Source organism: Cetorhinus maximus, chromosome 27, assembly GCF_964194155.1.
Source record: "Cetorhinus maximus chromosome 27, sCetMax3.hap1.1, whole genome shotgun sequence".
In the NCBI taxonomy this organism is placed as follows: Eukaryota; Metazoa; Chordata; class Chondrichthyes; order Lamniformes; family Cetorhinidae; genus Cetorhinus; species Cetorhinus maximus.
Window position 1 is genome coordinate 12,502,171 of NC_135905.1, and position 25,729 is coordinate 12,527,899.

Below are 25,729 nucleotides of genomic sequence, written 5' to 3' on the forward strand. Positions count from 1 at the left end.
GCCCGCCCACCAGCCAGTCGTTAGGTTAGACGGGCAGCGGTAAATTTCAAGTTAATTAGGCCCTTAATGGCCTTAATAGGTCACTTCAATTATTGGCGGAAGTGCAGCCGATTCCGGCACGCGCCTGCCGAACGAAATATCACGTGATTGCGTGGTGACATTGGAACGCACGCCCGACATCATCGCGCGTCATGTTATGTTCCGGCGTGTCGGGCACGCGCCCACACGCCGAAGGTAAAACTCTGGCCCAGATGTGGCTCTCGAGGTTCCATGATACACACCCGCATTCCTCATTCAAGCCTCTTCCCTCCCTGTTATTCCATCGGCATTCACTGAATCAGCAAATTAAAACAGCTTACTTGCCAGGTTTGGTGAAATTATTTTGAGTTATACACTGGATTTTAATTGATCCTTCATTGGTGGCCATGCCTTCAGCTGCCAAGGCCCTAAGCTCTAGAACCTGGTCACTCTACCTCTCTGCCTCCCTACCTCTCCCTTTACCTTCAAAATGTTCCTTAAAACCTACCTCATTGAGCAAGCCTTTGGCCATCTGCCCTAATATCACCCTATGTGCCTCAGTGTCTACTTAAAAAAGCTCCTGTGAAGCACCTTGAGGCATTTTATGATGTTAAAGGTGCTATGTACATGCAAGTTGTTGTTGTTGGTCAATTTCCTAAGAGATCTTGTTGGTGGAATAAAGGGGTATGAGTTTCTCTTCTCACACGTGTGACTCAAAAGGGAGCATGAAGCAGGATCTCGATTTCTACTCCCAACATTAGTGAATGGAGGAAAAACATGCCCCATTAAGACTGTGAAATAGTGTGGAGGTGAAGTCCCTTTTGTCGGTAATTTTAGCCAGAAAAATCGAGTGCATAACGGAACTGTTCATTTTGTACTTACACAAATTGTCCAACTAAACTTTGTTGACAGAACAAATTTAACTGCTTGTGAAATCAGGTAACACTGCTTAAATAATACTCTCTCTCCTCTATAATGTTTTTCCACAAGTCATGGGTTTGTGCACAGTCACAGCTACAGTTTGATACTGATGCCCCTATCCTGGGCAGTTGTGTCAGCTTCGATTTGTGCTCAGGTTCTAGAGCAACCTGAACGTGAATGTTGAGCCTATTTTGGACCTGTGGCAATGTGGCTCACTGAGTAAACGTGCTAAAGCAGTGGAAGCGCTGTAGTTATCGTTCCTGGAGGGGGGGGGGAAAGTCAGCATGGCTTACTGTGGCTGATTACATGAACGTGGATGCTGGGCAAGGATCAAACGGTGATGCTTCTGACAGTCGAACAGCCATCCACTCTAAGACATTGGGAGAGCTGCAGGGACTGTGTTAGAACCTTCCAGAGAGGAAGGGCGAGGGGAGACGATTAGGTTCGGAAGGAGTGGCAGACAGAAAGATATGACCTACATTTTGTGCACTTGTTGCATTAATGGTGACAACCACCAATGAACGATATGCAGATGGCAAGATGGACTAATCAAATCACTTGACTGCCAGCACACAAGGCAATAATAAATACACACATTGGGTGTGGGCCATTGAGCAATGTTTATATCCCTGAATGTGTGCTTATGACTCTAATGGTAACAATTGGTTTCTTTTGTATTTAGTTGTTAGTTAGTTTCTTGAGATTAGCTACTGTGAATCAGCTGTCAGCTGGTTGTTATGGTGCGCTTATCCAGGAAGCTTAGACAAGAATAATGTTGCTCGTTAAAGAAAAGTGCACTCTAACTCCCACTTAATTCCGGAGTGACGTGTGCCAGAAAGCAGGGGACGTTCTTTCAGTTGTGCCTTTGAAAGCTAATTAACAATTGCTTACGGTTCCTTACACAAAAATGGTCATTGTCTGCAGCATGTCACCCACTCAAACAGGGTGAGCTATGAGCAAGAACAGTTTGGAGAAAAAAAAAACCTTCACCCTCACTGCCTGGGAGACTTGCCAACTTTGGTTGTATTCCTGAACGTCACATAGCCTCTGCCTTCAACTGACCCAGCCGGTCTTATGAACCAGGGTTTTACGCACCCCCCTCCTGCCGGGTTGGACACTATGGTCCGGCCGAACTGAATGGAGATTTAAATGGTTCGCTGCATCTGCCAGGGGGAGACACACTGTAGCCACAAAACCCTGGCCATAGTGTTTTTTTTCCTCCCATCTCCAATATTGTTTTTAACTATTCCGAAAGTGTTCGGAAAAAAAAAATTAACAAAAAGCTATTTGTTTTGTCTCCTCTATAATCACTCGTTGGAGTATGATGTCGCATTCTGGGCACCCACCACAATTCAGGAAGGATATCATCATTTTGGAAGGGGTGCAGAGGAGATTTAACCAAAACATAGAACCACAGAACCATAGAACACTACAGCACAGAAAAGAGGCCATTCGGCCCTTCTATTCTGTGCCGAAATATTATTCCGCTTGTCCCATTGACCTGCACCCAGTCCATAACCCTCCAGACCTCTCCCATCCATGTATCTATCCAATTTATTCCTAAAACTTAAGAGTGAGCCTGCATTTACCACGTCAGATGGTAGCTCGTTCCACACTCTCACCACTCTCTGAGTGAAGAAGTTCCCCCTAATGTTCCACCTAAACCTTTCCCCTTTCACCCTAAAGCCATGTCCTCTCGTGTTTATTTCTCCTAATCTAAGTGGAAAGAGCCTACTCACATTTACTCTGTCTATACCCCTCACAATTTTGTAAACTTCTATCAAATCTCCCCTCATCCTTCTACGCTCCAAGGAATAAAGTCCTAACCTGTTTAATCTTTCCCTGTAACTCAACTCCTTAAGACCCGACAACATCCTAGTAAATCTTCTCTGCACTCTCTCAATCTTACTGATATCCTTCCTGTAGTTAGCCGACCAGAACTGCACACAATACTCCAAAGTTGGCCTCACCAATGTCTTATACAACCTCACCATAACATCCCAGCTCCTATACTCAATACTTTGATTTATGAAGGCCAGTATGCCAAAAGCTTTCTTTACAACCTTGTCTACCTGTGACGTGCCAGGGTTGAGGGAGTTCAGTTATGTTGAGACACTAAAGAAGCTGGATTATTCTCCTTAGAACTAAGAAGTTAAAGGGGAGATTTAAATGAGGTGTTCAGAACGATGAGGGGTCTTGATAAAGTAGGATGGAGGGAAACTGTCTCCACTGGTTATGATCCAAAATGGATTGCCTGAATTTAACCTTGTATCTATGTCCCATCATTCTAGATACCTGAATCACTGGGGATTAACCTGTTCTATTTACACTGTCCCATCCCTTCATAATTTAAACATTTTGATCAATTCACCCCATAAATCCCTCTATTCTGAAGAAATAGTCCCAATTGCTGAATCAGGGGATTAAATTCATTAATTAAACCTCTTAGAGCTGAGTGTCTTGAAAGCAGTTCAATTCTAACATCAAATATAGACTTGCAACAAATCTATTTATTGTGCTTGGCCAGATACACACAATGGGCCTGATTTTAACTCACTCAGTATCCATTCACTTCCACTGAGTTAAAATAAGGCCAATCGATATATTTGAGCAGTGAAGATTTGGGAAATAAACAATATTCTTTTTCGCAGGGAGGCAGGTAATCTTCATCATTCCCTTCCAATTCTGACTCTCTCTACAACTGGTTGAGAAAAGTTAAGATCTTTATAAGCCGCCTCTCAAAAAAAACATGTCGTTGCTGATTTATAATGGCATGGCAAGTGTCATTGTAGGCAAGACCCGCAGAAAGGAAGTATCCTTCAAAGCAACAGATGCCAACTAATTCATCATCACAGCCAATTATCTCACTTCCTATCTCAAGATTGCCTTGGGTATCTCACTTCACAACATGGCCACAGCTTCAGGTAAACAGACATGAGTCTCAAATGCTGCAGTTTCAGCAAATGCTTAAAACAACAGAATCAGCTAAATTCTACCCTGACACATTAAACTTTAAAGCATTCTGAGCATGAATAACTTAACCTTTTCATTATCCCAAGCTACGTATAAACCTACGAGCTATCCATAAATAAAAATAAACTTAAAACTTTAAATTTATGAGATTAAACCAAATTCTAATCCTACATCTGTATGTACGCAACTAGAGTACTGTCTTAACTGTATGATATTAGTTGGACATAAAATGTGCACAATTAGATTATCTTTGCCTTTGTTTCTGTAAAAAATAATTGTAAGGACCATAAAAAGGTCACAGTATTTGCATGTAAACAGATACTTGACTGTTGAAAATGTTAGCAATTGCTAATCCTCAGGGACCTCTCTTCAAACTCTGGTTTATTTTAAACCTTTTAACCTTCACATGTCCATAAAGGGAGCTGTACAACCCAAACATCCTGTTGTGGCATTCAAGTGCTGACATTAATCCCATTGCATTACTTGTAAACCTGGTAGAGAGCTGTGTGTAAATGTGATTTTGTGGTGCGCTATTAATTAAAATTCTCCCATTTATTTTCCACTCACACAGAAGGACGTTAGGCGAGAAAGCAGTCACACAGAAATGGCAGGTAAGATGCATCTTCCCTCAGCTTCATAGGGCTGGGAGGTGGGAATGTTGCCTGATTTTGATTTGGGTTTTTACCTGGTCGGAGGATAATCCATTCCCGTTGACGCCCATATTGCTGATGATGGGTTATACCAGTGTAGATATAGTGGGGGGATTGACTGATTAAGGGCTTCCAACTGATATTCTGATTAACGGCAAATGGTATTATTATTTCAAAGAACCTGACTCCTCGTGCCATATGGTCAGATTCCTATTAATTAGATTCCTGTCCTCAATGGCCCAATATTCCAGTTTGCGGCCAAATAATATTAGTTGAGGGTTAATTAATTGATTAGTTAATGTTTGCAGCTAAATGGCATGAATGGTACACCTCAGTTTTAGGAGAATGTGAGCAAGTTGTTCTGAATTGTACTGCCCAATCACACTGTACTCAAAAGGCCTAAACACACTGAGGGAGCTCTTCTACAAGATTCTGCCCGATATTGCTGCAAAGTGTGCACTATAACTGCAACCAGACATATAAACCCACAAGCTGGGTCATTTTAGTGAAGAGAGCATAGTCCAGCAGAGTGAAGGAATGTTTATTAACTCTGGCCTGATCTAAGATTACCTCTTCCAGGTCACCTTATACCAGACACCAAATGCTAAACAGATGTATAAAACTCTTAGAGGATGTAACAGGTAGCGGCTGATTTTTTTCCTGCCAGAAGAGTCAAGGACTAATAGTTTTCATCGCAAGATGAGGAGTTGGCCATTTAGGACTGAGCTGAGGAGAAATTTCTTCACTCAAGAGGGATATAAATCTTTGGAATTCCCTACCCTAGAGGACTGCGTATGCTCAGTCATTAAGTATATTCAAAAATAAGACGGAAAGATTGGCCAGGATTTTCCGGTCCTGCCTTTTTTGCGGGGCCAGAAATTCCCGTCCAAAGTCAACTGACCTTTGGCTGGTATGTCAAATTTTCCACCCCGCCCACGACGATTCCCGCCATGGGTGGGAAGGACCAGAAAATCCCGGCCATTGTTGGGCACTAAAGGAATTGAGATATGGGGATAGGATGGGAAAGTGGAATTGAGGTATAATATCAGGCTCAGAGAGTCTACTAAGCTCCTGTTTCATATGTTTTTATCTGTCTGGGTGCAGTTATAGTGCACACTTTGCTTTGCTGCAGTGTAGGGCAGAATCTTGTAGGGATGTCGGGTGTCTCGCCTGTCAGCTGGAGAGCCGGCAAGAGACCCACGGTGCCTCGGTTCGGGAAGGCCCGCCGAACCACACCCCAATCGGGCAGTGGTGAGGACACCAACGGGCCCCTGGAATCAAGACCCCGGGAGCAGAACTCCCGCCTAGTGAGAACCGCTGGCCAATCAGAAGCCGGCAGCCCTTGCACTCAGCAGCGTCACTGAGGAGGCTGTGGCTGGTGCTGGAAGGACCGGCTGTCCCAGAACCGTGGAGGACGCAGGCTCCTCCTGGGTGATTAATGGCGGGTTCCGAGGTGTGGGGTGAGAAGAGGTCGGGGGTGTCGGAATTGAGCAGGGATTGGCCCCTCAGGGAGAATTCCCCCTTCCCGATGTCGAGTCTGAGTGTCTTTGATTCAAGGGACCACCCGCACCCCAAGCTGACAAGTGGCTGGCTCACCGCATGGTGACAGGCCCACCCACCACTGGCTTAATGCCAGCGGCAGTGGGATGAGGCCCTTAAGTGGTCATTAATTGGCCATTTAAGGGCCTCAACAGGTGGCGGGTTGGGAAAGCCGACAATGGGCTTTCCTGACCAGAACTTGATTCTGGTGGAGGCAGAAAGGTGGCGGAGTTCAGGCGCATCACCGCCCCACTTAAATACCCACCTCCCGCCTACCCACCTCCAAGCCAGTGAGAACAGAAGATCACGGCCTTGGCTTCAGCACTGCAGCAATGCAATGTAGTCATACAAACCACGATGTTAGGCATTTATGCAGGGGTCAATCTATTGTGTCGAAACTGTTGGCTTCTTTATTCGAGACTAAAAGAAATGCGTATTGCAGTTATCAGGAGAGTCAGATCTTTCAAACTGGGGCTATCGTGTTATGCTAACATACCACTTTCGGGTCAAACCCCAACCACAAAACCACCAGAAAATACAGTTCAGGATTCTCTAAAAGTTTGCAGTTGCTTTCCATCTTGTAATTTGCATCAGGGAAATTCAATAAGACATTAACTGTAATCGTTTTATTCATATTGCTTTTTCCCCTCTGTGGCAGAAAGGAGAGATCAGCAATTTCGAATATCTCATGCATCTGAACACTTTGGCGGGGCGAACCTATAATGATCTGATGCAGTATCCAGTATTCCCCTGGATTCTTGCTGATTATGACTCTGAGGCAAGTGACAAGTAGCACAAAGGAGAGAGCTTGTACTTATTTGCACAATGACTTCCATGACCTCCGGACACCCTGATAAATATGCGCATCAATTCCCTTTGAATTTAAGTCACTGTTTTTATGTAGGCAAAACACAGCAGCCAATTTAGACACAGAAAGATCCCACAAATATTTAATGGGATAACTGACCAGTTAATCTGTGCTGGAGGCACTAGTTGAGGAAGAACATTGGCCAGGAGGCCAGGGTTACTTCTGGGTGGATGCCAGATGATGAGCCAAATGGCCTTCCTCACCCATACCTACCTTTGACATGGTGAACAAATAAAAATCTTGCGATATTATGGGGGTTGGGTTTGTACCTTCTTACATTAATTCCATGATAAATTGAAGGTGTATAATCATTATAGTATAAGTCATACTCTACTGCTGTTATCCAGACTCAACTGTTCCAATGTTCCCCTGGCTGGCTTTCCATCCTCCACTCTTCATAAACTTAAATCTATACTGCCTGCATCCAACTCTGCACTTTTATTCACCCATAAAGCATGTTTCTGGAAACCGTGCTTAGCCGCTGGACATCAGTAGACCTGTTTAATTCCCCCCTTTCCCCGGTGCAAATTGTCCTAAATCTTTAGGAACATTGAACGGTGCAGGACTGAAAATGATCTTGGCAAGCCCGAAGGAGTTCCTCTTGCACCTTACGTCAGAGACGTTGCTGACCTCACACTGCAAGCACCACCACCTCCTCCCCCGCCCAAATGCCGCTGCCAAACAACACAGATTATTCAGCAATCGCTATATGAAGAAGCTATGGGAACAACTTTTACTTTGGGCAGGAGCTGAGAGCTGGCTGATTGGCCACCATTTTACACCCTGTCCTGTTATCACTTCAGTTAACGATAATGAGGTTTATAACACGCATCTGACCCACTACACTGTAGCTTTTCCACTCCTGCTGTGAGAATGACCTCCACACAGTATAACCATGCATCTACCTTTCCCCTCCACGTTTGAGCTCAAGTGCTTATGTCCGAGAGCTTGCAGCCCAGTTTATCTATTTCCCTGAAGATTTTAAATAAGGCCTGTCACAAAAGTATAATGATTCTCATAATATTATTGTGATTTATCGTAGAAGTAGGTTAAAAGTAGGTTTGGATAGTGTGTGTGTGTGTTTGGGATTTAATTGAATTGGAGACAGCTGGTCTGGAGGTTTTGACTCATCAACAAGCGAGGTTTGAAATGCTAAATACATAAACATGGCTGAATGTTTTAGAATGTGAGGTGAGGAGAATTTGCATTTTTAGATAAATCAGGGTAGTTTGAATTTCAAAGACATGGTGGGATGTTACACCTAGCCAGAGAAGCAAGGCCAATCAGTGTGTTTACTTTTTCCAAAGGTTATGATAATATTAGCACCATGAAATGATTTATGTTATGAGAAAGGCAAAGTTCCAAAGACATATGGGAACAATGGGATTTATATTAAAAGGGAGAAACATGTATGAAGGAGATTGAAAGCTATGTGTCACGGAAGACATTGTAAGCTCTACCAGAAGTGTGAAAAGCCTCTGGTATTTGTGCATTGAGCCTGCTGCCTACAGGAACTGACGCTGGGAAAAGCCACTTTGAGTTCTACTATCCAGGGTATTGTGTTAACTTGCTGGCATCTGTTTAAGTTTTTTTAAATTTTATTTTTGCCGTTGCCTTAATGGAGATGTAACTGGAAGCCAGGTTAATTATGGGTTTTAGGAGTTATTATAGTCGTAATTTGTAGACCTATGTATCTGCTTGAAATCTTTTCTTTGTTAATAAACGTTTAATTTAGTTTTCTAAAAATCTCTAAAGTCCTGGTGGACTTATTATGAGTGAATTCAAGGCACGCATCTCGAAATAAAATACAAATTGCAAAACCGTTGTGACCGTGTGATCAAGTCTCCCTCGTGGATTTGATCCACCTGGCGCACATCATCTGCTGCGTCATAACAGGCTGTCTCTCCACCACCCCTTATTCTCAGTGTAAATATCCCTAGTAGCCCTTAGTCTTCCCTCTTAACCCAGGTGCCCGAGTGAATTTAACACTTTAGTACTCTTCTGGGTACTCCCATCAACTTTGCTTTGATGTATAAAGTTACGTGTTATAATATATGTACTTTTCTATAATACTGGAGTTGACAGTTTTCCAGTGCACGTAAATTCTGACCACCTTCAGTGAATTATCACATAAACTGTTCACAGGTTGGGCTTCAATTAGCCTAATGTTGGTATATTTGGAAGTTGCTCCTGAGAGTTTGAACACAATGAATATTTATGCCATTTTTCATGACTCTGTTTGTTTCATGCTCCTAGGAGTTGGATCTGACTAATGCAAAGACATTCCGGGATCTCTCGAAACCCATGGGGGCACAAACCGAGGAAAGGAAGGAAAAGTTTGTCCAGCGATATTTTGAAGTAGATAATGATGGTTAGTATTTTCACAGGAAACTGAGGGAGTAATTTGAGAGAGTAAACTAAAAAGAATGATAACAGAATGTATGTGTTTAAAACGTTAGAAGGATTTGATAGGGTAGATATAGCGAAAGTATTTCCTCTGGTGAGGAGTCTTGAATGAAGGGATCCCACTTTAAAATAAGAGCTTAAGCTCTTAGGAGCAGAATATTTTTCACACTAAGAGAGTAGAAAACTGTACATCTCTCCCTTCAAAGTCTTTGGATTCTGAAGGTCAATTGGAGTTTGCAAGACTGAGATAGGTATATTTGTGTTAGATAAGGGCATCAAGGGATATGGAGCAAGAGGCGTGTGACTAGCATTGAGGTGAGTTTAAGCCATGATCTGATCGAATGATAGAACAAGTGGGAGGGGCTGAATGACCTACTCTTCTTTCTAATGTTCCTGAGTAACAGAAGTAAGCCCAGCCCTGAATGTAGCTGTTTTTATTTAACCAATTCACAAAGACCTTGTAGGTAACTTTGTGTTTGATTTTTTTTTTCACTCTGTTGCTAACATCACTCCCCATCCCACACACCTTTCTTTCTATTCTCCACCACTGCTTCAGACTGCCTCCCTCCCTTGATTGGAAAAATAGGGCAGCTCGAGTCTCAAACTCTCCAGTAAGGATAACGCATGAGGTGAGCTTGACATTGGTCAAGATTCTAAAGCAATCACGTGTCCATCCAATAAATACATAGGTTTGGCAACACAATGGACAGATTGTTACAGGAATCAGGCTTTGGAATAATAATGTTTCTGAACCAGTTATCTAATCTTCAAGGCCACAAGGCAACGTTGTAGCTGATTCATCCCTTCCCAACCCATTGGTTTTTTGTACTACTTACTCTTGCTTTGATTGACCAGCCAACTCAGCAAAGGTCAAGAGCCAAACCCTAGGATTATCCTGGTCTGTGCAACTCCATATTACACTGGGCTGTCCACTTGCCCTGTCAGCCATTACCATTCATCCCTACAAGAAACCAACAGGTGAAATCTTCCCCTCTTGTTTTATCCAAAAGACCTAGGTGAGACCCAATGTCTGTGAGGATAGCAATGGGGAAGGGAAACATTAAAAATCTGGCAAAGTAAATCCTGTGACCCAGGATATGATGAAAGCTAAAGGCAGGTGACCATCCCCTAGCTGGCTGTGTGCCAATTGGGGACCCCCATCTCAAACACCAGCCCACAATCTCTCCCCTGTCCCTGTTTGTCATTATAAGCCATTTATCCGTAACATCTGGTCCTGGCGGAATATCATTGACCTGATACGTTAACCTTAGCTTTGCCTCTCCACAGATTCCAGCGTTTCCAGCATTTCCTGTTCTAATTTCAGATTTCCAGTATTTTGCGTTTTGTATACCACCTTTCACAGCCTCAGGGAGTTCCAAAGCTTTCCACTGTGAATGAAGTGCTTTTGAAGAGTAGTCTTGTAATGTAAGCAAACACAGCGGCCAAGATGCGCAAAGCAAAGTTCCCCAAACAGCAATGAGACAAGTGGTCAGGTGGTTTGTTTTAATGGTGATGCCTGAGGCCTCAATGCAGGACAGGATAGGATGTCAGGAGAATTTTTCTGTCCTTCTTCAAAAGAGTATCTTTTACATCCACCTAGAGAAGGAGACATTGGTTTAACACCTCATCTGATAAACCGAGATTAATGAATAGTCCAAATTCGAACTAATCTTCAAGTAAACAATGGTACCATCTATTCCTATGAGAATGAATATCTTCCTATCCATAGAGGAGGATCCATTTTCTATATACCATTAAAGGTTCCTCGTCATATTTGGTTGCGAGTATTTACATTTTAGGGACTGAAACCTCTGACTAAGGGGCCTATTTAACCTTGATGCAATGATGAACATGGGGCTGGGGATGTTTAGAACTAGCAGATTTGTTCTGTTCTATTCTCCCCTTCAATTTTGCAGTCTGGGATTAGTGAGTTCAGAGTAATATATTCGCATTGATAACCCTAACCCTAACCCTAACCCTAACCCTGTGTGCATTAAGCCCTTCCAGGTTGTTGGAGCTGAGTTAATCAGCATTTTTCTTCAAGCACAGCAATGCTCAAGGTTCCTGCTAAAACTTTTAATGATGTACAGATGACCCTTGGTTATCTGGACTCCCATTATCCACACTCCCAAGGATATTTACAAAATACAAGGTTGCTGGGATTCATGTTGGAAGACCGAGGGGAGCTGTGGTTACCAGGAAATATCTGCGGTTTAAAATAGGAAAGAGGGCAGGAAATTGATTGAAAGGAGATTGGGGGGGCTACCAATTATCCAACCATTGCCATTGTTCATGGCGGGGGTGAGGAGTGGGGGAGGGGCAGCAATAGAGTGAAGTCTCGTCCGGATGGCAAATAACAAAGGTTCCACAGAATCACTTTAATGGAGGTTTTGCAGGTAGATCTTCGAATGAACTCGCACCAACGCCAAGGGGCTCTGCATGTATCGGAAGATCACAGGCATGCAGCCATAATTTCCCGACACAGATTGGCTGCATGGAAAGTTCAAGTAACAGTGCAAGGTCTTTGAAAATATACCCCATGGGTTATAACGTGCAATGCATGCTTTTATAATGTTCTAAAAGTAAGACTTGCGTTTACAGAGCAACTTTCGCAACCTCTTCACAACCAATGAGGTTCTTTTTAAATTGTACTCGCTGTTGTCAAGTAGGAAACGTGGCAGCCAATTTACATGCAGCACAAACAAGAGGGTGATAGTGACCAGATAATCAGTTTTAGTGATGCTGGTTGAAGGATAAGTCAAGACACCGAGGAAAATCCTCCTGCTCATCTGCGAAATAGTGTTACGGGATCTTTTGCGTCCACCTGAGAGGAATGAGGAGGCCTCGGCTTGATATCCCAACCAAACCATGGCACCTGTGACAGTGCACTACTCCCTCAGAACTTCACCAACGTGTCTATCTAGATTTTCTGCTCAAATCTCCGGAGTGGAATCTAAACCAGTATCTTTGGCCCCGAGGTGAGAGTGCTACCCATTGAGGCAACAAAAGTTTGTAAATAGACCTGTCCCACGGCCTAATAGTCCAAATACCGCCCGCTGTTCATAACCTCCTGAGCCATCTTGTTGAATGTTTCCACGCATTTTAAATATTTCAAATGGTGAAAAGCAGAATGTGGCAATATCAGGAGCATACCGAGAATAATAACTTTACAACTCGATGCCCTAAATTTAATTGGTTAAAACTTATTCCCACACATCCTCCTCAGGCGTTCAATCTTCCAACAAATTAAATTAGAAAAAAAACATTATAACGCTCGCAGTGAAACTCTAGATGAGTTTGCAGTTGTGTTTTTGCTTGTAATCTATAACCTAAGTATTAGCGAAGCCTGTTTGTGCTGTAAGCTTATTCTTTAAACTGTTCTTGTTTTATTTCTGATGTCATAAATTTCTCTGCTTGCTTGGTCAACAGTGAGCAACATCAAGTCTCCCAGTTATACGCTCAGGCCTGAATATTCCCACAGACGACAGAGGCACGGATCCAGAAGTCCTGGCCCCAAATCTGGAAGTCCTGGCCCCAAATCTGGCCTCCACCATTTTTGCAGGGAGGGAAGGGGATGGGTTCTAAGGAGCACATTCACGGCTTACGGAGATAGCTGCCCATATAAATCAGTAGCTGCCTCTACTCATGTTATTTTGAGGAGATAGGTGTCTGAAACACAAAGTGTGCCAATTAGATCTGGTAGGAACAGGTCTGAGCCATGTGGATTCATCTGGATAGCCACGGTTCCCCTTTTTGAGAGGCAAGATACCCCTTTGGATATGGTCCCAGGACACCATTGGGAGAGGTAAGGTACCCTTTGGGACAGGTCAGGCGCCTTTTGGGATTGTTAAAGTAAACAGGATTGTTTATAACAAGCTCAAAAACTCATTGCAACTCTCCAAGTGGTCAAGGAACTGTCAAAGTTGTAAAGGAACTGTCAAAGCTGTCAAAGAATTGTCAAGCTGTCAATGAACTAACAAAAAGCATTGGAACTGTCAAAGCTGTCAAAGAATTGTCAAGCTGTCAATGAACTAACAAAAAGCATTGGAACTGTCAAAGCTGTCGAGGGATTTAACTCTGTTGGGCTGTAAATTTAACAAAAAAGTTTAGAGTTTAAAAAAAAGTTTTAAAAAAAATCAGTGCTTGATATTTCACTCTGTTTGTTGACATAAACCTGATGGTTATCATTATAGGATTTGTGCTGCATGATTGATTTTGGAATCTACCATTAGCACAGTGGGGTACCTGTTAAGTGAGCAATTTCACTGACAGCTCTAAGTGGATATAGAATAGAAATGTTTGTTTTTATAAGAGGTTAGTTGAAGGAATTTCAATGAATTGATTTTTTTAATCAGTTTTTTTTTAATAATGACACCATTGAGAGACACACAAGTTTATTTTATGTCAGCATGGCTCCTAAAGTTTTCCCAAGGTGGATACTAGATTAGTTGGCATGGAGGATGTAAGGGCAAAGAGTGGTTGGTGGTGGGCATGAGTTAGCACTAAGTTGGCATAGGGGTATGAGGGGCCATAGGCGGTGGGTAGAAGGGCATAGGGTGGCATAGGACTATGTGAAGCCATGGGGGTGGGTGGGGGGCATGAGGTGGCATGCGTTAGCATGGATGTGGCATGGGGAGTTGGGGTGTGAGTGGTGAATGCCGGGGAGACATTTTTTTGTTTTGACCGTTTTAAAAGTAAATTCAACAAAGTGCCAGAGCGTGGAGGCTGGCATTCTGCCCCCAGCCCACCTCTGCACACGACAGCCTCCGCAGTCATTCCAGGGGCAGCGGGCGCAACTGCTAACCCAGCCCACCCCCTGGAATAAAAATCTGACCTTTCCGAGCTTCTTTCTCCTGAGCCGGGTTAGTGACTTATGATACATGCGCATACTCAAGGTTAGTGCCTGGAGTACATGGTTTCCAAATGTTGTAGTGGTGACTCATGTTTTGTCATGGATGGACACGGTAATCTTTTGGTATCCCTTCAGTTTATTGAACTTTGAGTTGATTCTAGGCCACACACTCACTGACCTGTCCAAATCCCTGTTGGATGTCCAGTTTCATCCTCCTTGTAACCCCTTCCCTCAGTTGGAGATCTACCCATTGTTGAAGGGTCATGAGGACTCGAAACGTCAACTGTGCTCTCCTCCGCCGATGCTACCAGACCTGCTGAGTTTTTCCAGGTATTTCTGTTTCTGTTTTTGTTTTGGATTTCCAGCATCCGCAGTTTTTTGCTTTCATCTACCCATTCTTCCCCAGGTATACAAACAGGTCCTATTCTCACCCAGGTATATGGATTCCTTTCTCAACCCTGTTATACAGTAACTTCTCCAGTCTGGAAACCAGTTGTCCAGAATTTTTTTAAGCAATGTGATAACGATCCTCGACATCATCGGCATCAGTTTAGTACAGTACTTTGGGCACAGAAACATGGAAGATACAGTGTTTGGACAAGTAAAACAATTTTTATTGCAGCTTTATAATGTTTGAACAATGTTTTATGCTTCAGGTAAATATTTATATCTGCGGTGTTTTTTTGGTTCACACTCTTGTGGTTAGGCATTCTAACGCCATTCAGTAATTGAGAAAATTCTGAAATGCAGGAATGAATTGGTCCAAAATATTCTGGACTGGAGAAGTTAGAGCCCCATTGAACCAAAGTTACAAAGGTTCCATTCTCACCTACGGTATGTAGAGCCTGACCTCAAACACGCTCTGCCATTCAATTCATTCATGGCTGACCTGTGCTTCAACTCCTTGGCCCAACTTAGCTCCACATCATTTGATATACTTACCCAACAAAAAACCTATTGACACAAAGGCAAAAATACCGTGGATGCTGGAAATCTGAAATGAAAGCGGGAAATGCTGGAAATAGTCAACGGGTGTGTGAATAAAGGAGAAGAAGCTCGCTGTCCTTGCCTATTGATCTCAGCCTGGAGATTTCCACTGAGCCAGCAACCAACCCCTTTTTGGTGAGTGAATCCTGGATTTCCACTTCCATGTGCAGCTGAAGCAGGTAAATACAGCCGAGGTACAGATTAGCCGTGATCGAATTGAATGGCAGAGCAGGCCCTGAGGGGTGAACAGCTCACTCCTGTTCCTATGTCCTCTCACCCCCCGCCCCAGTATGTAGGCCCTATCCTGTTGCTACAGTTTTCATTTCTCCAGCTGATCTTGCAGTACCTGACCACGCGAAATTGTTTGGTTTCTTGCAGAGGACCTGTCTGTACGATGTCACTACTGCACTCATTATTCTTCAGCAATAATTGTCGCGTCGTACCTGGTCCGAATGGAGCCCTTCACTCAGACCTTCTGCTTACTACAGGTACAGTCCCTGATTGTTTGATTTTCAGAAAAATGTTGAATGCCGTTGTTTATTTTAAAAAAAAATTCTTTCATGGGATGTGGGTGGCACTGGCTTGTCCATCCCTACTTGCCCTTGAACTAAGTGACTTGCCAGACCATTTCAGAGGGCAGTTAACAGTCAACCACATTGCTATGGGTTTGACCAGGCAAGGATGCAGTTCTCCATCCCTGAGTGAACCAGATGGGGTTTCACGGTTATGATAACTAGCTTTCCATCCCAGATTTTATTAATTGAATTTAAATTCTGTCAGTTTCCATGGTGTGCAAGAAAATGCAAGGAAACATCAGCAGGTTCTGGCAGCATCTGCGGAGAGAGAAACAGAGTTAACGTTTCGAGTCCGTGTGACTCTTCAGAGCTCTGTGGACAGAGAATCATTAACTCTGTTTCTCTCTCCACAGGTACTGCCAGACCTGCGGAGATTTCCCAGCGTTTTTTTGATTTTATTTCAGATTTCCAGCATCCGCAGTATTTTGCTTTCATCCCCAGAGCCTTGACCTGGGTCTTTGGATCACTAGTCCAGTGACAATACCACTGCACCCACTGTCTCCCCTATCTGATAGTACCCGATAGGGAGGGCACATAGTCTTAATATGTAACACCTGGGCCAGTTGGAAAAGAAGATCAGAAAACGCGTGTTTGCACAAAGGGTAGTCAGAAACGAGAATTCTCGCCTCCAAGGGCTGTAGATGGTGGGCTAATTGGAGTTTTCAAGACTGGGACCGATATATGTTTGCCAGGTAAGTGCATCAAGGAACATGGAGCAAAGGCAGGTAAATGGAGTTGATGTACACATGCTGTGACTGAGCAAGAGTGAGGGGCTGAATGGCCTGTTTGCTGCCTTCCTACAGCGTTGTGGTGAAGTGACAGTCTAGGATATATGCTAACCTGTCTAGGATGGGACTTAAATGCTCAGCCTTAAGACTCAAAGATGCGATTGCTACCTCTGAGCCAAAGCTAACACTTAGTTCAGACGTAGAGATGTCACCTAATATGAACTATAACACGTGTAAGGCTCTTAATTGCTTTTAGGCGTAATGATTAGAAAGTTTGTTTTATACCTCTTTAACTGACTAAGAGGGCCTATTTTCACACAGCCACTAAAACATGTTTCAATCAAAGTAGATTATTATTTGCCTCTGCACGGCATTGCGTCTGTGGTTGACACATCTATAAATGTAATAATAAAAAAACTTTAATATTTTATGAAAAGTTTTAAAACCGTTAAATAAATGCAAAGTGCAAAAAAAAAAGAAAAGCGATTAGAAAATTTGCAGTTTTCTGGCCTAAGACAATAAAATGTAAAAATAATAAAATGTTGTCGATTTTATTAGAGAGATGTGATGCATATTTGATGGTTGTAAACCAAATCTCTCAGTAAAGAGATTAGCTGATACATAAAGCATTAGGCCGCTGCAGATCCTATTTTTTATTCAAGTAATATCTTTAACCCAATTTGTCGAACTAACAACATTTTGCATGTATATTTCTTTTCTTTATTTGATATCAGTAATGCTTTTATCAGATATTATTGTCTTTCCCAAGAGACTGCTGTCACTACCTAAACCAAAAGTTGCATTAATGAAATGTATCAATCACCGTGTGCTTGCAGGTAGGAAGAATGCCACTCCAATTCAGAACATAATCTGAAATATAAATGGAGTGCAGGCTCTGTACAGACTGGCAAGTTTCCAGACTCGCCCCCTTTAGGCAATGCTTGAGCCAGTACTGCTTTCACTGTCTCTGGGGTGACTCAGGGTAAAAAAACATAGTCAGTTAGGGACTGATAGGAACTCATCGGAACATAGGAGCAGGAATAGGCCATCCAGCCCCTCGAGCCCCATGACGCTCCTACGCTTAGAATCGTAGAAATTTACAGCACGGAAGGAGGCCATTCAGTCCATTGTGTCCATGCCAGCCGACTTGTAACCATCCAGCCTAATCCCACTTTGCAGCTCATAGGAATATAGGGGAAGGCCATTCAGCCCATCGAGCCAGCTCCGCCATTCAATACTATCATGGCTGATCATCCATCCTTTTTCCCCACACTATCCCCAAATCCCTTTATGCCATTGGCATTTAGAAATTTGTCAATCTTGACTTTAAATATACTCCATGACTGAGCTTCCACCGCCCTCTGGGGTAGAGAATTCCAAAGATTCACAACTGCATGAGTCACAAAAGTTCTCCTCATCTCGGTCCTAAGCAGCTTCCCCATCATTCTGAAATTGTGCCCCCTTGGTTCTAGACTCCCCAACCAGGGGAAACATCTTACCTGCATCTACCCTGTCTGTTCCTTTAAGTATTTTGCAGGTTTCAATGAGACCACCTCTCATTCTTTGAAACTTCAGAGAATACAGACCCAGTTTCCCCAATCTCTCTTAATAGGACAGTCCCGCCAAGTCTGGGGAACCTTTGTTGGTCTTGGTCCTTAGCCTTGTAGTTATGAAACTTCATGCCTATCCAACAACTTTAAGTGTGTTGTGAGGTTTTCTGCCTCTCCCACCCTTTTAGGCAGTGAGTTCCAGATCCCCGCCACCTTCTGGGTGAAAAAATCTCCCCTCAATTCTGCTTTAAACCTCCTGCCTCTTACCTTAAATCTATTCGCTCTGGTTAAGGAAGCCTCGACCAAGAGGTTAGGGCCTTTTATATCTAGGCCTCTCATAATTTTATACACTTCAATAAGGCCTCCCCTCTGTTCCAAAGGAAACAACCCCATCACTTTCTTCATCACTGAAAATCTGCAGTCCTGGCAACATCCTTGCCAATCTCCTCTGTACCCTCTCCAGTGCAATCACATCTTTCCTATCATGTGCTGACCAGAAGAGTACTCCAGCTGTGACCCAACTAGTGCTTTGTATAGTCCAACATACCCACCCTGCTATAGCATTCTACACCTCAGCTAATAAAGGCAAATGCCCCATTTAAAATGTGCATGTGTGTGGACTTTGTGTGAAGATAGAATTGGGCTCAGCTGTGGTGCACTCCACAGTCAAATAGCCAGCTGCGACTCAGGGCCTTGGCTCAGGCATGAAGAATGGTCATTCAGCCAAGGGAGCAAAAGTGACGAACTGTGGAACCAAAGCTCTTCAAAATTCAGCCCCGTCAGGCAAGGGGAGGGGAAAGGGAGAGAGAGAGAACTGTGAAAAAAGACAAACAGTTCCATCGGTTTACTCTCAAGACTTTTTTTTCTGCAGCTTTGTTACCTGCTAGCAATTGTTCTTTTTGCTTCAAAAATATTAACCAAAGACGTAAATGTGTTTTAGCTGTTTTTATTAACCTTCTCCCCACCCACCCCCACCACATATGGTGCTTTCAAATAATTCATTAAACTCTTGTCCTACAGTGTTTCTTCACCAGTTCCACGACACTAAGATCGGGAAGTCGCAATATTGTTTGTATGGGGTTGGCGTACGATTATTAAACTTTAATAAAAATATTTCTTCTTAAAAAGAGGTATCCACAGATGAAAAAAAAATCCAGCTATTAAAATGATTAATCACAAGGTGTATGTGGGCTGCCAATTCATGCTATCAGCTTCACTGACACTTCATGATTAGATTTCATGTCTCTGGTGCATTGTTGGTGTCAGCTGCATATCAACTCTTTGTAGCACAAACCTATCTGCATTCAAAAGTTAGTTGGAAAAACGTGACAAAATAATGTTGGGTTGTGTTATCGGCGTGAGCAAAATATTCTCTATTCTTGTCGATGGCTGAAATGTTCGATTTTGTATCATTTGGTACTTATAATACTTTAAGTAAGGAGCCCTTCTCTCCAATACAGATTATCTTGGCTTTAACATCCATAGTCGCCTTTCCAGAGAACCCGTTCAAACTCGTTATTTGTTCGTTCTCATCTTATCCACTAGATGGAGGGCTGTGCAGCTGTTAAGACTTTCCACCACAGGAGACTGTTCATTATCTGCGCAGGTTTATAAAGAAAATGAATAGAGACAATGAGAAAAGGGAAATGCGTGGGAGGGAAATGTGAGGGATCAAGGCAGAGGAAAGAGAGAAAAAGAAACTGAGACAGAAAAGGGGAGAAGCAAGAGTGACCGAACACACAAAGATCAACTTGCAAATGGAGAGGGATAAAATAAACGTGGCACAATAACAGCCACATTAAGTAACGATGGTTGGAGAGGGAGAGAGAGGAAATAAAGAGAAAATTAGGGCTGAAGCAGGGATCAGAGAGATCAACAGGAATTAGAGAGATAAGTGGTTGAGCAAACAGGGTCTGAGATAGGCAGAAATGGAAGGGGATAGAGAGACAGAGAGAGAAGTCTACACCTCCTGGTGGTATTTTCCCTGAATTTTGCTACCTGTCTGTTGCCAACTGTGATTAAATGTATTCCTGGAGGTTTCATCACATGACTTGCACCCCCTTCCCCCCACACTCCAGCCATTAATCAGCCAACACATCCATCCTTGTGAAGCAATGCCTTCCTATGCCAATTGGAAAGCAAAAAGACTCATTACCCAATTGGATGATGCTTGACTGTCAGCCAAACAGCCTTTCTACCCCCTGCCATTTTCAACATTTTTACACCTGGTAAAGAGAAATGTTCAAAGAAAATGACCAAAAAAAAAAATACTTTCTAATGTCCCAATGATTTTCCCCTGGGGTTGCAGAGAGCTGTGCCCTGGAGATTGAGCTTCAGTTCCTGGAGACTCCAAACCAATCCTGGAGGATTGCCAAGTCTGTGTTACCACCCCTCCATTGGAGAATTTGAAGCTCTGACCAGATTGGAAGCCCTCCGATCTAACTGTGACAGAGTTTCCTCTTCCTGTGTCTGAGCATGTTGACTTGTCGGGATGCAGTAAACACAGGAAGTTCAAGCAGGTGCCCTTACCAACAAGGGAGAAGAAGCCCAGACCCCAGTGTTTTCAGTTTAAAAGCCCCTGTACCATCACTTCTGTGCTATTGAGCAATGGTTTGGGATGTGCCTCACGACGGAGCTGGTAGTATAACTAAGGAGTCAGCTGGTAGTTTGACTGAAATGAAGGCCAGAGGCGCGAAAGTACCTCCAGGAGGTAGTCTCCACTGCGTGGGTTTCACACCTGCAGTATAACTGCAGGCCAGTGCAAGACCAAGTCCACGCAGATGGTATGTTGAAGGACCTGAGACCTTTTTAGTTAATAAATTATCAGTGTAGAGTCATACTCTGTGTTACATTAACATAACCCATACAAGCTTTGAGCTTAGTCATTGTGGCTGGAATTTGTAGAGGATAATCATTGGTCAGTCCCCATCATGACAAGTGCAGCTGGGGTTACATGTATGTAACAAGATTAATTTTGTCCCTTTGTGCGCTCTGTTATAGGAGACATTGCGACCACAGTCCAAAACAGTAAGATTTAGGCAGGCTCTAGTATTCAGAAGTGAATGATAAATGGTTCAGTTGGAAATCATTCCAAATTTCTTCTGTGTCACCGTGACACTGCATATCCTCGAAATGATACCTGAAAATGTATTTTTCTAATAATTCTAATAGAGAATAAATATTCCAATTTGTAAATTAATGTACGCATTACTTTGCAATAGCATGACATTAAATGCAATGTGTCATTTTAGTATTTATTCTAACCAGGATGCAAAAGTATAAACTGAAAAGGAATAGAATACAGAGAGTTATAATAGGATCCTTATCTTAATCTATACACATGTTATCAATGATACTAAACTGCAGACAGTAAATAGCTGGGAGTGTTATAATCTTGACAGGGGCAATGTACGATAAGGGATTTAAAGCTAACAATCTGTTCTTACCAATGAGACAGCTGTAAGCCTAAGAAGCCAGCAAAATTGTTGTTCAGCGAGTGTTCTGAAGCCTTCTTAACCACGGCCATGGAGAGTTAAAGGGAAAGTGTAGAAACCAACCAAAAAAACGAAGACTGCCTGGAGGAGCTGCAAGAAGACAATAAAATGTAATAAAACTTGGCTTAGGAGGAGCTGAATGTAGCTGGTAAAATTTAATAAAAGCGGCCTGGAGGTGTTAGAGAAAGAGGCTCAAATATAATAAAAAGCGAATGGGCAAGTTACAATCAGCCACCAGAAGGAAACAGAGAAAAGACCTGGAAGAGTATTAGCAATAGATTAGAATGGAATTTGATACTCACATCTTAACAGTAGCACTGGGAAGATTAATGACCGAGGAGGAATGGGGTAATCACTTCTGGTGACATTGACCTAGTTGTGGTCACAAAACAGACACTGTCGCCTAATTACTTTATTTTGTTTAACAGATTGTGGGTTTATAGTGTTAAACAGTACAACAGTGCTGCACTGATTTTATTTATTGAGTGTAAAAGTCCACTCTCAGTTCCACTGCCCATGAGTTCCAGTGTGTTCATCCATGTGAAATCAATGAACTTTTTCTCGCCAGTACAACATTCCATAATCTTTAGGGACTTTTTTTGCTTTCCCAGTTCCCCTCCAGCCCCAAAATCTCCCATTTTTTTCCCTGGAAACCTGTATGTCCTGGAACCTCCGAGTCCCAAGAGCCCACACAAGTTGAGACCTGACACTAGACGCTTTGAGACCCAAATCCCCATTACAATCAAGTAACTGGTCCTGGAGGAGGGGGTTGCTTCTCTTCCCTCGTAGGGGAATGAGGCAGTGGTCTCAGGCTTGACTATCCGATACTTTAGCCACCAGAGCTGGCCCCCATACCCCGTATTTATAAAAATATGAAATTATAATGTGTCAAACCAAAATAACGAAACCAAAAGGAATCAAGTAACTGAAACTGCCGTATATTGCATGATCTGAGCATCTTGTTATATCTCCCTCTCTGTTGGGGAGGTGTAAATAAAGTTTGTTCAATAATGGCTGCCTGCAGTTAGATGTACTCAATGCAAAACAAAACAGAAGCCTCTGTGATTACTCAATCCACCTGTTAACCAAGATTGAAGCCTCCACTGGCTGAGGTGACAGAGGTAAATAGCACACCGGATTAAACCCATTTCAGGTACAAAATAGATGCAGGTCAAATTAGAATGGACACAATCATCTATCTATCATTGACTCCAAGATAGGGAAAAACAGTTCAAACCTGTACTCTTATTTCCCATTTTTACTGGTGTTCAATTTTAAGGTATACAAGGCCAGTTCAGACCATTTCCCTCATTTCCCAGTTTGTGCTGTTTTTTTCATTCTGGGGTACAATAAAGAATATTAACACCTAACATTCTGCAGTCTCATCATTGTTTCCAAGTCCCTTCCTCTCTCTGTAACCTCTTCCAGCCAGACCACCCTGAGATCTCTGTGCTGCTCCAATTCTGGCCTCTTGTGCTTCCTCGATTTCAGCTGTGCCACCAATGGTGTTTTCAATCTTTGGCTCTATAGGCATTGCAATTCTCTCCTAAACCTCTCTGCCTCTCTACCTATCTCTGCTTCTTTAAGATGCTCCTTAATACTTAACCTCTTTGACCAAGCTTTTGGTCATCTGTCCTAATAGCTTCTTTTGTGGCTCAGTGTCAAATTTTCTTGGATAATGCTCATGTGAAGCGATTTGGAATGTTATTATGTTAAAGATACTAAATAACTACAAGTTAATTTCAAGCCTGCCTAAGTGTCAAGAATGAAAACAAAATAAATGTTTTACTAAAATGGAAATATTTCATGATAATGTATTTTTTTTTCATTGCTGTTCACTTTGGTCCAATAATGATGAAAGCTTCTCCTTGAAATGAAATCAGAACTTGAGAGTATGTACATATTAGCTAAAGGTGGAACAGGCTGGGTCCTTCTCTCTAGAAAGGGGAAGGCTGAGTGTTGATCTGACGAGGTCCTTAAGGTAAATAGAAGAGTTTTATAGGGTAGACGCAGAGAAAACGTATCCACTTGTGTCCCAAGCGAGGGGTCAGGAAAAACTTCTTTACCCAACGAATAGTAAAAACATAGAACTCACTGCTGCAAGGGGTAGTTGAAGCAAATACAACAACAACTTATATTTATGAAGCACCTTTAATGAACATCCCGAGGCACTTCACAGGAGCAGAATCAAGCAAAACCAAACCTTGTCCAACCCATATCAGGCAACATTAGGGCACATAGTCAAAAGCTTGGTCAAAAAGGATAGAAAGGCAAAGAGATTTTCCAGGAATTTCGGAACTTTAGACCCTAGGTAGCTGAAGGCAGGGCTGCCAATGGTGGAACGATTAAATTGGGGAGGCTTAAGAGACCAGGTTTAGATGAGTGCAGATATCTCAGAGGGTTGTGAGGCTGGGGATATAGGGAGGGGCGAAGCCTTGGAGGGAAGTGAGGCTGGAGGAGATTACCGAGATAGGGAGGGGCAAAGACGTGGAGGGATTTGAAAACAGGGATGAGAATTTTGGAAAGCCGAGGCGTTGCTTAACTGGGCGCCTATTAGGTCAGCGAGCACAGGGGTGATTGTTGAGTGAGACTTGGAGCGGGAAGAAGAGTTTTGGATGCCCTCAAGTTTATGGAGTGTAGACTGTAGGGGACTGGCCAGGAGTGCATTGGAATATTCAAGTGTAGAGGTAACAAAAGTATGGATGAGGGTTTCAGCAGCAGGTGAGCTGATGCACTTAAGGTGAAACTAGATAGTCACATGAGGGGCAAAGGTTACGCTTATAGGCTGGGATGAAGTAGGCTGGGAGATGGCTTGGGTGGAGAATAAACACCAGCACAGACCAGTTGGGTTCAATGCCTTGGTTCTGTGCTGTACACTCAATGTAAATACCTTTGTGACTGACTTTCTGCTGTGAATAGGGTTGCCAACCCTCGAGGATTATCCTGGAGACCCCAGGAATTAAAGATTAATCTCTAGGACACTGCTGTGAGCAACCCGGGAGAAAAATCTAATTAATAAAGGCATTGTTTTATTTTGTTGTTTTCCTTGTACACTCTAGTTATAAAAAAAATATTGCCGTCGGGGGGGAAAGGGGGGTATGATTGGACAGGGTAATTGGAAGCAAGTGATCATGTAATGAAACCTCCAGGAATGCATCCAAGGAGAGATGGCAACCCTGAATGAAGAGGGTGTCTGCTGAATGAGTCTCAGAAGCTAAAGTTGACAGTTCCGCAATACTTTTCAAAGCACATGAAAGGAAAGATTGAACGGGGGGTGGTGGGGCAAAAATGACGAGAAACGTTGACTGTTTTGGGGGAGGGGAGTTCCGAAGTCATGGACAGGATGTTGAAGCATTGAATGTTTTTTGGGAGATATCTTGGAAGAGTCGGACAGGATGTTGAATGTTTTCAGGGGGGCAGTTTCGACATGGCGGACAGGATGTTGAAATGTTTTCGGGGGGCATTTTCGACATGGCGGACAGGATGTTGAAATGTTGAATGTTTTTAGGGGGCGGTGGGGGGGGCAGTTTTGGCGTGGTGGACAGGATGTTGAAATGTTGACTGTTTTCAGGGGGGCAGTTTCGACGTGGCGGACAGGATGTTTTTCAGCATCAGGAAAGAGTGGGAGTCGTCCTCCAGAGACAACATGAGCGATGTCAGAGAGCTGATCCCAGACTTCTTCTACCTGCCTGATTTCCTGCTTAATCAGAACCGTCTTGAATTTGGTACGTAAGCGAAAAAGGGCTGAATTTATAAATCTCCTCTAGGCCGCCTCGAATTATTTTGAGTGCGCTCGCTGTAAGCCAACTTGCGTTGCACAAAGCAAATGAGATGAATGGCCAGTTGACTTGTTTTTGGTGGCATTGATTGAGTGGAAGGTGTTGACCAGGAATCCTTGCTCTTTATATCATCCCATGTGGTATTTAGTGTGTATTTGAATCACGAGAAACAGACAGGGCCAGGTGGTGGGGGGTGGGGGCAAAGCTTTTTTGAAGATCCAAACTCTAGTCCCAGGTGCATAACTGCAATTGGTTATAAATCTTTTTGTGTGGAGTTGAGAAGATTTTTGCCAGTCACAGAGCTACGGAAGATTTACATTGTACAATGTGCATTCGCCTCCTAAGTATTGCCAAGCGCCAAACCTATCTTTTTAATGAAATCCAGTGTC

The 25,729-nt window shown here is 43.0% G+C and overlaps 1 protein-coding gene across 1 annotated transcript in view; it reads left to right on the forward strand.

The window, feature by feature from the left end:
• wdfy4 (WDFY family member 4) overlaps positions 1-25,729 on the forward strand; it is a 241,555-nt gene that overhangs the window by 173,575 nt on the left and 42,251 nt on the right. The window contains exons 47-51 of the mRNA XM_078530732.1: positions 4,484-4,523; positions 6,760-6,879; positions 9,226-9,340; positions 15,593-15,702; positions 25,133-25,286. Coding sequence (XP_078386858.1) covers positions 4,484-4,523; positions 6,760-6,879; positions 9,226-9,340; positions 15,593-15,702; positions 25,133-25,286 — 539 coding nt within the window. The remainder of the gene's footprint in view (positions 1-4,483; positions 4,524-6,759; positions 6,880-9,225; positions 9,341-15,592; positions 15,703-25,132; positions 25,287-25,729) is intronic.